Source organism: Lipophrys pholis (assembly GCF_963383615.2).
Source record: "Lipophrys pholis genome assembly, chromosome: 16".
Taxonomy (NCBI): domain Eukaryota; kingdom Metazoa; phylum Chordata; class Actinopteri; order Blenniiformes; family Blenniidae; genus Lipophrys; species Lipophrys pholis.
The window spans coordinates 13,765,801-13,778,340 of record NC_137634.1 but is presented as its reverse complement, the minus strand read 5'-3'; the positions used below and the strand labels follow the sequence as shown (position 1 = coordinate 13,778,340).

At 40.7% G+C, this 12,540-nt stretch overlaps 1 protein-coding gene across 1 annotated transcript in view; it reads right to left on the bottom strand.

Moving 5' to 3' along the window:
- The window catches only part of nrg2a (neuregulin 2a), a 47,416-nt gene extending 37,100 nt beyond the window's left edge, over positions 1 to 10,316 (bottom strand). Inside the window, exons 1-2 of the mRNA XM_080483506.1 lie at positions 10,143 to 10,316; positions 1,373 to 1,532 (exon numbers count right to left, since the gene is read on the bottom strand). Of these exons, the coding sequence (XP_080339632.1) occupies positions 1,373 to 1,532; positions 10,143 to 10,221 (239 nt within the window). The 5' untranslated portion in view covers positions 10,222 to 10,316. The remainder of the gene's footprint in view (positions 1 to 1,372; positions 1,533 to 10,142) is intronic.
- Between the last annotated feature and the right edge of the window lie 2,224 nt (positions 10,317 to 12,540).

The following is a 12,540-nucleotide window of genomic DNA, read 5'->3' as shown; positions in this document are numbered from 1 at the left end:
GATCCAGCTACCTAACACGTTGTCCTACTGCACCACCCCATGTAAATATCCTCATGAAAAAAGATTCACTCCTATAATGTCTGCTTAATTATTTCTCTTGAAACAAATATCTATTATTTTGATTGTTACTATCCTGTGTGGCCACAAGGGGTGCTTACAGCATAAACGCATGTTGAAAAGTTTCCTATCCCTTATCAAGAGATTGTTTCAGGTCTATTTCCTTCACAGGGATATTGTTAATATCCAACTCCTCATTAAATCAAATTAATACAGTGTCCTCTGGCTAATTTGCAAGTCTTTTTTATTTTTTTCCAGAAGACCACATCATAAAAAGAGGAGTCTATAAAACCTTCAAGAGGACAATCCTTGATCCTCAAAGTCACTTATTCCTCTAGAGTTTTCAAAGCATCAAACAGCTCATTTGTGGGTGTGATATTATCCCAAAACAACTACAGTGGAGGCTGTATGCTCAACATACAAGAAAAACATATATATATAATAAAGCTTTGTAGAACAGCTGGGCAACATTTTGGAGTTTTGGTCAGAACTATAACATAAATGTTTTATAAGCACAGGAACAAATCAGAAAAAAACATGTCTGACTGTTTATTTTTTGTTTTAATAATAAAACATGCTAAAATATTTTGCAACACGAGCACAAGTTAACAAATCTAAGTCTAACCGCTCACACCGCACATGCTTTTTCTCACACCAAATAGGATCATTTTGATGTGGGACCTCTTGAATAGTTTCAAGTCGAAATACATTGTTGTTATCAGCTGTTGGTCCAAAGCTAATAAAAAGCACTTGTTGTTGATGTTGACTAGTATATGTAGTCTGCAACTGTCATGTCTGTTTATCTGTTACAATTATTCATTTATCTTGCATCAACGTTTATCATTTTAATTTATTTTTATTTCACTCAGAATATATTCAGTCCTACAAGTGTGTGCTTTAATAAAAACAAAAAACTAACAAAAAAAAAGAAATCCTAATGTTTCTCTCTATTTCTCTCTATTTATTTTTTCTTAATTGAAAGGAAAACCATCATGTGTGAATCCCCTGAACCACAGATTGTTTGTGCAAATCACTGTTATAAAGGGATCATTTTCTATTGGTTATACTCCAAAATTTTGATTGTGTTAAATTGAGTGCTCTTGCAAAGGGTGCATTGCTTTTCAATGTAACATGTTGGCTGAGAAAGTTATGAACTGAAGCAAACGCAGCCCTAAGACCCCTTCTTGAAGAAAAAACAACTGCATAAGCCCAGCCTGCCGATAATAACAACCATGCTTCACCTCTGGAGCACCTACATCTCTTTTCATCTTCCACTGCTTGTTGCGTTTACAGGACACGGGTGGTTTGTACTTACTGGCTGTTCCTTATTTTGATTTTGCTGCTCTTCTTCAACTCGTAGCCATCTTTGAACCATCTGTAGGTAGGGTTTCCTGTGGCCTCACACTTGACTGTGAGCTTGCTTCCCTCGCCCACTATTATTGGATTCTTCATCGGTTTTAACTTTGGAGCCACAGCTACATGGGGAGAGAGCCGGAGAGAGAAAGAGAAGTGATTGTCAATATATGGACACAGACTTGGTAATGGGTTTGTTTGATGTATATTTGTGTATTTAAGCAGAGGAAGAAAAAGAAAGACAGCAGCAGAGATGATCACCACCTTTGCAGACTGAGCCAATAGATTTCTCATGTGACCTCCAGATGTTGTCACAAGAGACATCATCAGCTTTGCCTCAGACTAATAAACAGGCTGATTTTCACTCCAGGTTTGCTGCTATAAAAACACCTGAAGCAACATTTAGCAAAGATCCACCAGCTGATGGAAAAAGACCTGCAAACCGCAAACTCATGCACAATCAAAGGCAAAGTGTAAACAAAAGAGCCGGTAACATTATGATACCATAACAACTAGTTTGTTTTGATGATAATAACCAGAAGAAAACACATCAACGATAACTCAGTGGCACCTGGCAACACTGAAAGTCCTGTTGAATTCTGTCAAAAAATCCAAGCACGCAGTGATTTTTTTTCCATCCAACTTTCATATTCAGCCTCGGTATGTTCATACCTTCAATGACGACCTCGGTATGGGCTGTAATTTGTTATTGCTTGTTGTTTTAACTGAGATATAAAAGAGGTCGGAGTCCAAACATGTATATACACGCACACACAACACACATTCACAAACACTTGTCAGCTGACAGCTGCGCACATGTTTAGAAGAAGACTCATCCACGGCAGAGCGAGAGTGAAAGAGGTGAACAGGGGTCAGCCCTGGGCTGGCCAAAACCAACCCCCTCTAACCCCCCCCGTCAAAAGAAAACACACACACACTGATATACACATGCATGCACACACACGCTCTTTCTCAGTGTGTAGCATTTACAATTTCATGCACATGCTGAACTGAATTGTCCTACAAATTACAGCTGTTTGCTGTGCATCACTTCTTAAGGCTGACAGCTAAATGAAGACAAACAAAGCATGACAGGCGAAATGAAGTCCACACAGGTGATAAATTAAGTTAAACACTGAAATAGTGGCGCAGCAGAATTATCCTCAGTTGTCCTCTTTTTTTTTTTTTAAGGAGACTGTCCTACTTCACTGACCTGCTAAAAGCAACACGTCTGCACACGAACTAAAACCCCAGTGATGTTGCAATTTTTGTTGTGTTTGTGGGCTTATAGCTAGCCGACCGTGATAGCGTTTGCATGCAGTTTTGTTTTGGAGGAACGCATTTTCAATCTTTAACTTTGCCTCTGCCGGTGGCAAATTTCAGCAACATGCGTTAGTTCTTGTGAAATTTTGCTGCAATGTTGAGAAGGACTTGTCCCTTGTCAGTTCTGCAGAGGTCACTGTGGTTTAGTGCTGATCCTCACTCAATTAAAGAGAAGCTCCACATGCACAGGAAGCACATTTATGTAAAGAGTGAAGCAGATCTGTCGAGGGCAAACAGTCTGGTGCCTATGCATGAAGATCGAGGGTGTCTGCACCCTGACTATAAAGCTCTGCTCTGCCTCTTCTAGTCACTTGGCGCTTCTCCTGCGGACAGAAGCCAGAGGTCAGCGCTCTCAGTCACAGCCACTAACCTCTTTGGTTGAAGGCGCGAGACAGATTCTCAGCTGGTATTAATGAGAAACACATTGCATCTAGAGCGTCAGCTATATTCCATTTCTGGTGAATATTTACAAGTGATAAGCCTATAATGATATTTTTGAGTGGTACCTGCTGCAGTCGTTATTGATATTTCTTTTTACCATTTTAATGGTCACCAGAGACCTGTTTTCAAAGAAAAAAAAAGAAAAAAAGAAAAGCGGTTGACATTTTGAGCCTGCATGACTTCCCCAATTTATTTAAACCGCCCTAGACAGTACACCAAGTATATATCTGTTTGACGTACATGCTGATTTCCTGTGGAATCACAGAGAGCCAAATGTCAAATTCAAAATAGATCACAACCAACAGAGATCAATGGAAAGGCAGTTATTCTTAGTTCAATAGCAGCCATTTGTTACTAAAATTACTCTGCGTCTGGTAAAACAAGGGACTTTTATCCGAACAGCTTCCTGTTGGAAAATGTGACTGATGATATTCATGGCATTTGGAAAACAAAGACAAAGATTCAAAGATGACAGGGCAAGACAGAGCTTGTAGTCTCAAAATGGATTTTTGGGCTACAACTTCACAAGCACTTAGTTCATGGTCTTAAGTAGCCGATCGTTCGAATTGATAAAACCCGCATTTATAAAACTCACATTCACACGGCATAATGTGTTTTGCTGAAAGTCGTAACATTATGTAGACTGAACATATACTGCCCACTGCCATTTATAATCAACTCTGCAAGTGGTTTGGCTTTATCAATCTCCCCCAGCAAAACCACATACTGAGTGTGAAACTCCTGAAGCTCCAGATGCGATTCGTTATTTGTGCTAAATGATGTCCAATGGTTTGTTGGTTCTATTCATTTCAAACAGCTTATTTGAAAATACCAAGACTGTCCAGGTGGCTTTATTAAAAGTAATTCCACACAATTTCATAGCAGCGACATGTTTGACAAACATCTTCCCCTTGCAATATTTTAAGATTTCAATGGAGGTTTTTTTTTGTTTGTTTTTTAAAGTCTACAGCTGCTTCTGATGACATTAAAACCGGTGTGGTCCCTGCTCTGTATAATTGAACAACTTTACATGATCTCTACGCACACTGAACTCTGCCGGTGCCCGAGGAAAGCCTTGTCAGTCACATTCAGAGCACGGCAGAAATGAGGTTGCACCGTATAGAAAAATGTTTAGTACTTTGCCTGGACACAAGTATGCCCTTGCCAAGTAAATTAAACAAGCGTTGTCCTTGACTGGAGAAGTTACAGAAACACAGGGCTGCACTTCTCATCAACCCGCTGAGCCAGATGTGTAAGAGGGTCTGCTCCATCTACAACCCACACTTCTAATGAAGACGCAGGAATCTGTCGAATCCAGCAGTTACAGTTTTACCCCTGAGGTACATTTATTGGTAAGAATAAACCATGAGAAGATAGGTCTTCGTGTACAAATCTTATAATGTCTGCAACTCTTTTATTCCGGTTGCTGGAAAAAAAAAACTAAACTGTAAAATCTACATTGTAGACAAGAACTGCTCATGTTTGGAAGAACATGAATAAAGACAGCAGCACAGGAAACACTTTGAGGGACACAAACCATCAAGCGTATATTTATAATAAAGCATGCAAATTGTATAAATTAAAAATTGCATTTTTGACAGGGAAGTAAAGCATCAGTATCATTTTCGAAAATTGAATTATTTCCTTCCTGAACACAAATGGCTGTCTCACTTTCCATTACCCCAGTGGAAAAAGTGTCAGGCAGTAATGATAAACCCTTGCTTCAACAGCAGCCTGATTCTCTCTTTTTGAAGCACAGGGGCAGCTGCAGACATGGACTATAAAAACCCAATTTGAGAATAGAAGCCTATCTGGCCAGTCAACAGCTCATGCCCTGGGTAACAGTTGGAAACCTCGGCCCAGATAGTAGTTCAAAAACATAGTGGCCTGATGAGTTAACAATGCACTGCTCGTATTATTGACTTAACGTTTCTGTTTTACTTCCAGGCGCTTAGAAAAGGAATCTTAGGCATGCCTTTGTGCTTTCACATTTAGACAAAGTATCCCTGATCACTCTACTGTTATGTCACTTCACTGCATGTTGTCAAAAGACAAATTACATGGTGAGACAGCCAGAGAAATACGTTTTAGATGTGGGAATGGTTTTAAAACACTCATCCTCAGTCACTGCAACAGAACATCTGTTTGAAGAGATCATTTCCAATCTTCCTTCAAAGCCAACACACTTTGACCAAACAATTATGTGATAAATTGTTCGTGTAAGACATGGTACAATTGTGTTAACAACACTGCAGGTCAACTTTTAAATGCCGCTTCCATTTGAGTTTCGTTCATCCAAATAATAGGGCTTTTTGGAGACCAGACACTAATGAAAAGAGTTTCACAGAAATGGTGTTAAACTATTTTAATGATTCTTCCTTTTTGTAAATGTTCCATGAAATAAGCAAAAAAGTCAAGAAATAAAAAAAAAACACCTACCATTAATTATTTTTACCACTCTATCATCGGCATCATGACAGCATTTCACTGTGAAATTAATTAAATGATGAATTAAAAAATACAGAATTACAATACATATAGGGAAGGTGGACTTTATGAAAGGGTGATGACAGACTCCAAAAAGAACATAAACTAGAAACCATCACAAAAAAGTCTCAGATGCTATTAGAATTAGCACCACAACAGCATATTGCTCTCATATTTACTTGCAAAATAGCTAAACTGACCTCGAGTTACACTCTGACAATGATGCGCACATTTCAATAACCTGTGTTTTACCATGTTTGTCTCCACTTTTCCCAGTATATGCACTGTAACACATAGTGACTGAGCACAAATCTGACCGCAGTTGATTCAGTGGTCAAGCAGGTGAAACGGTCCCATGTAGCGGCATTCTTGAGTAGTGGCGGACGATTGCAAAAACAATAACTTGTGGTAATACTCAAAAGTATAACACATTATTATGTATTATACTTTACTTTACTCACCTAATTGCATAACCGACCTATCTTTGCTCCAAAGATTATTGAAACTCTCTTTGTTGTGGCAGCTACCATCATTGGCATGTAAAACCAATCCAGAATCATCCCCTTCAAAGTTAGCAGGTGTTGAGCTAAAGGTGAGTGTCTTTGCCAAGTTCAAAATCTATAAATCTACATGGTTGTATTTAATACATCAAAGATGACTTCTTTTTTCTTTTTTTTACCGGCACAGTAGATATTCAAACCTAATACCTGTGGGACCCCTTCAGTAAACACCACCAGGCCTTTGTGTGGCTTTAAAACATGCCTAAATCTAATCAAATTGCAAATTTCACTAAGGTACCCACATATTTATTGCTTCCACGATGATGGATCTTAAAAATGCCCATTGATTGTGATTGTATTTTTTTCTCTGAGCAGTAACCATATGATGTGACCACATGTGAAAATATTTGACATAACCTAACGGGTTTGTTCCATCAAGAGGAACCATATATATCTGACTGATCATTCAATTAATGCTCTAAGCGTAATGGCAAACCAAAATGACTGTCTGACGACTTCCTTTAGGAAGGGTCCACAGTAAGTCACTGCAACTTGTGCCATCAAGTGGGTCCGTTTTTACCATTTCGGTTGCAACAGAGGCTCAACCCTGGGTCCCACACACTCAAGGTGAGGACTCTCCCACCAGGGCTAGTCACGCAGTGATTATATAAAAAATCGAACTGAATTGCATGATGGGGAAAATCCCACATAACTGGGTTGAAATTTCACTTAAAGTTGCCATGAGAGACTTGTATGACATCATATGATAAGAGTGCATGTCACAATTTCTTACGGCAATTTCTGTCTGAATCACCTTCGAAAGACTTCTGTTTGCGAGTTTGATTGGCCACGATTAGAGACCAGACAATGTGATGTATAAGATGTACGGGCTTTCAGATTTGCCTACCTTTATTCTACTGCAGTTTGTAACAAATGTCAAAGGCTCTATTATGTAAAAGCAATCATTAAAAGATGACACCTGAAATGGGGGATGAAGTTTACCTAAGAGCGTATTCATCTACTGCTGATTGGTCTCCCTGAATCATTTTATTGCATAATAATTGAAGTAGATCTGTTTCATTTAAAAAGGTGTGGTATACACAAGGACATGATCAAAAAAAAACAACATCTGGCATAAAATAAAGGAGCCAACGTTTCACTTCCGTAACTAATTATTACCGGCCTCAGTACGCACGCAAACCCAGTCACTCAGAAGAGAGCGTGTTGTGTTCTGTCTTGGCACAAGATAAGAAGAGAAGTTCATGAATTATATCATGTTTACCAATCAAATAGGTCATAAACATTAAATCAGAGGCATGCCTTACAACTTTAAAAGGCCATGTATTGATGTTGCATTTAGGTCACTGGACAACAACAAGTGGAGCCCCTGATTTTCCCTTGCTTGTGTCTTTTGCTTTGATTAAGAACCAACAATTTGGCAGAATTATCACCCTGAGCTTCTGTAAAAGTCCTCCAACGTCTTTCACTCGGGGCATTCATGCAACCTTCTCAAACAAATGTCAACTTACAATCATCATGTAGCATTCAAGCAGCAGTTTGCTCTTAATGAACACTTTGCAATTGTTTCTGGTCGAAATGAGGAGCAAAATGGCAAATATAGCTGAGAACTATTTGATTCAGTTTTTTGTTTTTTTTAAATGTGCGAAATACAAATTATTGAGAAACGCGAGGGATAGAGGAAGACAAAGCAATGTTCAGTGGTGGTCAAAGCGACAGAGAGGGTCTACCTGCTTCAATGAAAATCTCTCAATTCAGATTGTGTGGCGCACCGCATGTACAAATGTACACAGGAAATTGTATATTTCTTCCATCCCGGTGAAGGATTCCCTAAAACCAACTGCAGATACGAGAGCCTATTTTGTGAGAGGAAAATGTACTCTTTCAATTAGACAAATACATGACCACATTTTCAAGAAACCCAAAACACAACCTGTACGCTGGTAATATAGACCCAACAAGCCATCAGCATGTCTTCATTATGACCTACTTTGGAACACATGGTTACACACTGGTGACCTGTTCACCCAGTTTTGTGATAAATTATCAACTTTTTTGCAAAGGGTGAATAAAGACTTATAAATCTAACTAAAACATCCTGGCAGCTTTCCTCGGGCAAAAGCCGCTGGCATATCAGAAATGCAGGTATTCGCAGGCATTTCCGACAGACCACAGAGAAACAAAAAGACAAGTATGATCGTATAAAGATGGATTGATTGAAGCCAATGCAGGGGAAATATCAAGGGTCCCTGGATGAATTAAACTGAGGATTTCTACCAAGTAGAGTCTGCTCATGTCAACACAGAAAAGAGATGTTCATTTGGGTAAAATTATCTAACAGTTTTGAACTAATCTCCATGTGTGGCATACTTATTTTAACGCAGGTTGTAAGCGTACGTGAAACCTGACCAAGACATCTCTGTGTCTTCATTCCAAACGGGCATTGTACTGTATGGGTTTCTCTAACATGCCAGCAGCTTTGACAAAATGGCAGTGCCTGATAGTAATGAGAACAGGTTGGTGCTGGAGGATAGAGTTTGAAAGAATGTGTCAAATCCAGCGGTGAAAGTCATTTTTTAAAGGAATTCACTGAAATACCATCAAATTGAGTGAAACCCGGTTTAGGTTTCACACGACTACTTTGGTGAAAAGTGGAGCAAATAAACCAGAATGTGCACAGTACATGCAGCTGTTCTGTGCGCGTGTGTTTGTGTGTGCGCATGTGTGCGTGTGGCAGCTGCACGGTTGATAAATGCCAAAAAAATCCCCTGGAACTACTCTACTGTAGTTCAGGGACTTGTTTAACTTCTTTGCTCAAAGATCAGAAACTCAGAATAAAAACCAGCGGTGTATCTATATGTAGAATAATTTATATGTTTATTTAAGAAGTAAAAGTTATAATAGATGACAAGAAAAATATGACTACAGTGTATAAAAGATGCAAAACGTGCAGTTTGAATCTCTCGAAAGATTAAAAAAAAGAAAATAGGAGAAAACTCTAAACCGAAGTTTACAAATCATGTATCAGAGGTTGACGGGAGTGACATCATCAGGTACGAATGCACAATCAAGAAAAGAAGATCCTTTCGAAGAGTATCATATCAAAGCATGACACATAGTTGCTACAGTCATGATCATAGCATTGTCCTGAAAGTGTCACTGAAGTGGGGGGTTGGGCTTCCCCATGACCTGAGGTCAAACTACAGTGACATGCTGTAGCTTGTAGGATCCACTACTGAGCAAGCACATTGCTACCTTTGTGACTCCGAAACACAAGCAGCTCCCATGCTACTTCTAATGCGAAAAAAGCCATTGGCAAAAGAAGAGAATGGAAAAAAAAGAAAAAAAAAGGCAGACTTTTATGTTGCATGACTCACTGCACACTCAGAATTAGGATCAGCACATAAAAGCATTATTAACCCTATCCAGGGGTGCGTAGTAATATACAGCTTTATGCTACATGCGTAGTACACAACCTCACATTAAATACGTCAAAATCCATCACAGCACATTTTCAATAACTATGACTTCCGAGAGATGATACAGCGTGTGCATCAACAAAAGCCTTTTTCAATGTGAACCAGATTATATCCAGTCACTTCATTGCTTAAAGCTCACCAGACAGCTTCAGTCTGCCTTGGTGAGGTGCAGAGCTTTTTAGTTTTTTTTTTTTTTTTTTAAGTTGTACACAAGCCATCTCAGCTGATTTCCATATACTCCCAAAGTGCTGCCAAAACCAGATGTGCCTTTTTTCACACTGACCACATTTGAAGGACAATCCATGTGACAACCTGGCAGCAAGCTTTGACAAGCCACGGTGATACTTAAATTTGTCCTCATACTTCCGTGATACAGTAATACAAATGTAGTCTCACACTTTTTTGGCTTTCTCACGCTCTTCCTCCCCCACGCACGCACAAGTAAACACATGTTAGAGACAAACCACCTTTCATTTGATTTTACCTGCAGTCTCCGTCTCCCTCTGTCCTTTCTTGCCTCCCTTCTTTCTCCCTTTTCTATCTTTCCTCTTGCTCTCAGTCATGCTATCAGAAGAAGGTAAATCCTCAGAAAAAAAAAAACACCAAAAAAAATAGCCCAGTAGTCCTTTTAGAAACGTGTGGCAAGTGGGCACCACCAAACTCTGAGCCTGTTGGAGTGTCTCTCCTCTTATATAGACTCGCACCAATCAAGGACCAACCTACTCACAGCAGAGCAGGAGTGAGAAGGAGAGGAAGGGAAAGAGAGGGAGAGAGACGGAGGAAGGGAGGGAGCAGTGAGCGAGAAAGGTAGGGAGAGAGAGAGAGAGAGAGAGAGAGAGAGAGAGAGAGAGAGAGAGAAGGGAATAAAGAGGGGAAAAGGGAGAGAATATGGAGGGAGGAGGGAGGGGGAGGGAGGGAGGGAGGAAGGAGGGAGGGAGGGATTGAGGGAGGGAGGGAAGAGGGAGGGAGCGCAGAAGGCATTTCCCATTGCTTTAAGGCAATCAACTGTTCCCTTACACGATCTATCAGATAAGCAGTGGCTCTTCCAGGCCCTGCAGCCACAATCGAGGACAGTGAGAGGCTGGTCCCAAGGAGTCCACGCAAAAAAAAATCTGAAGCTGGACTGTTTCAAGCTTCAGAACTCTGGTTGTAGGCAACGGTACTTTCTCCAACGCTGGCAGCATCTTCCCCTTTTGTAATGGACCGTGCAAAAGTGAAGAGAGACCGGTTCAACTGTCCCCTTTGCACTGCTGACCCCACCCAGATAATTCAGGCAGAGACCTGCCCTTGCCAGGTTGATGTTGGGGTCCCAAAACACTTCACATCTGGTTCACATTTGCCGAGCACAGATTTCTGTGGATACGTGTAGCAGAGTGGTGAGTGAGGTGCTGAATGTCCGATCACAATCTGTGACAGACTGCTCCTTGCAAAATTACACAAAATCATCTCTGGCTTTGCCATGCTGCTCCCCTTCCTCACCTCTCTTGTCTGTCCGTACCTCTCTTAGGACGACAGGCGGGTTCGGGCATGTCTGTGGTTGAATCTCTCTTTTTCACTGTCAGTGTTAGCCAGGTGTCATCAATGTCCATGCAGCAAAGAAGATTCAGAATCACTCCAACAAGCTGAATATGAAGTTGTGACAGCGATATGAGGAACTCTTCAATCCTGAGAATTCTTTATTTTCTTTAACTTTCATTCAATTTAGTTTGGCCTGCATACAAGAAAATGGAGCAAGGCACAAGACACATGAGGCAGAGGTAAGACAGGGCAACTCGCAGGCCAACAGGGTGCGTATGAAGCAGCAGAAACAACATCTTTCTCGAAGACGACTGCCTCACAGCTTCATTTTCATACGACAACAGAAAAGGGTATTTTCAGGATTGTCAGGATTGTAATGCAAAGATAAGTTTGAGGACAGCACTGAAACGCATCTATTTATCTTCATTTAACGTAGCCCGAACTGTGACTACATGATCACCAGACGTATTTCATCAACGCAAGGCTTCCTAATTTCATGCTGACTGAACTCCATGGTCCTGTTAAGCAGCTAAAAAGAACACCAACATCAACAACAAACTGGAACAACAGAAGAGTGACTTTCAATGAAACTGGAGTTTCAAAACAAGAAAGGAAAAAAAAAAATCAGTAGATGAGTCATCCGTGGGACCATCCCGGGGTTGGTCCCAGGCAAGCCCTCAGAGGATTCTTGACGTTGAGAGTAGGCGGTGGCAGCAGGGATTGAAAAGGGGCAGTAGAAGGGTAATGTCTTAACAGGTCATCTCACTCAGTGGTGTAGGTCTCACGTGAGTCAGAAACCTAGAGAGGTTGACTCAAAGCCAAGGTTTGCCAGGCCAAACAGGTCCAATGAAGGGCTTCTCTGGGTTTAAAAATAAAGAGCTCCTTCCTCTCTTCTCTCCACCCAGTGGTTGTTCTCGATGATCCAATCAGTCAACACACGTAACTTGGGACTGGCAAAGGGCTACAGTGAGACAGAAAGCTGCCCCGTCACCCTAACATCCTATCTCCCCCTCAATCTTAACGCTCACTTCCACTACCACTATCCAACAAGAAGAGACTCGTTCCCAAGGCTGCCTGTCTGTGGGTGGGCATAAGGTTTATGTGTGTGTGTGTGTGTGTGTGTGTGTGTGTGTGTGTGTGTGTGTGTGTGTGTGTCAGAAATGTGAGTATTTATGACGTGAGGACATAGAAAACGTGACTTTCAGCATAATGGGATGTAGATTTGGAACAAGATTTGCCTCTTGCGCCACTTCTTATCCCGCCTCTTAAAGACCACATGACTACCTTCAGGCAGAGCCACACATTACACAAATTAGTGAAAGGAACCCTTCGGTGACATAAGTTATGAGGGTAAACTTTACATA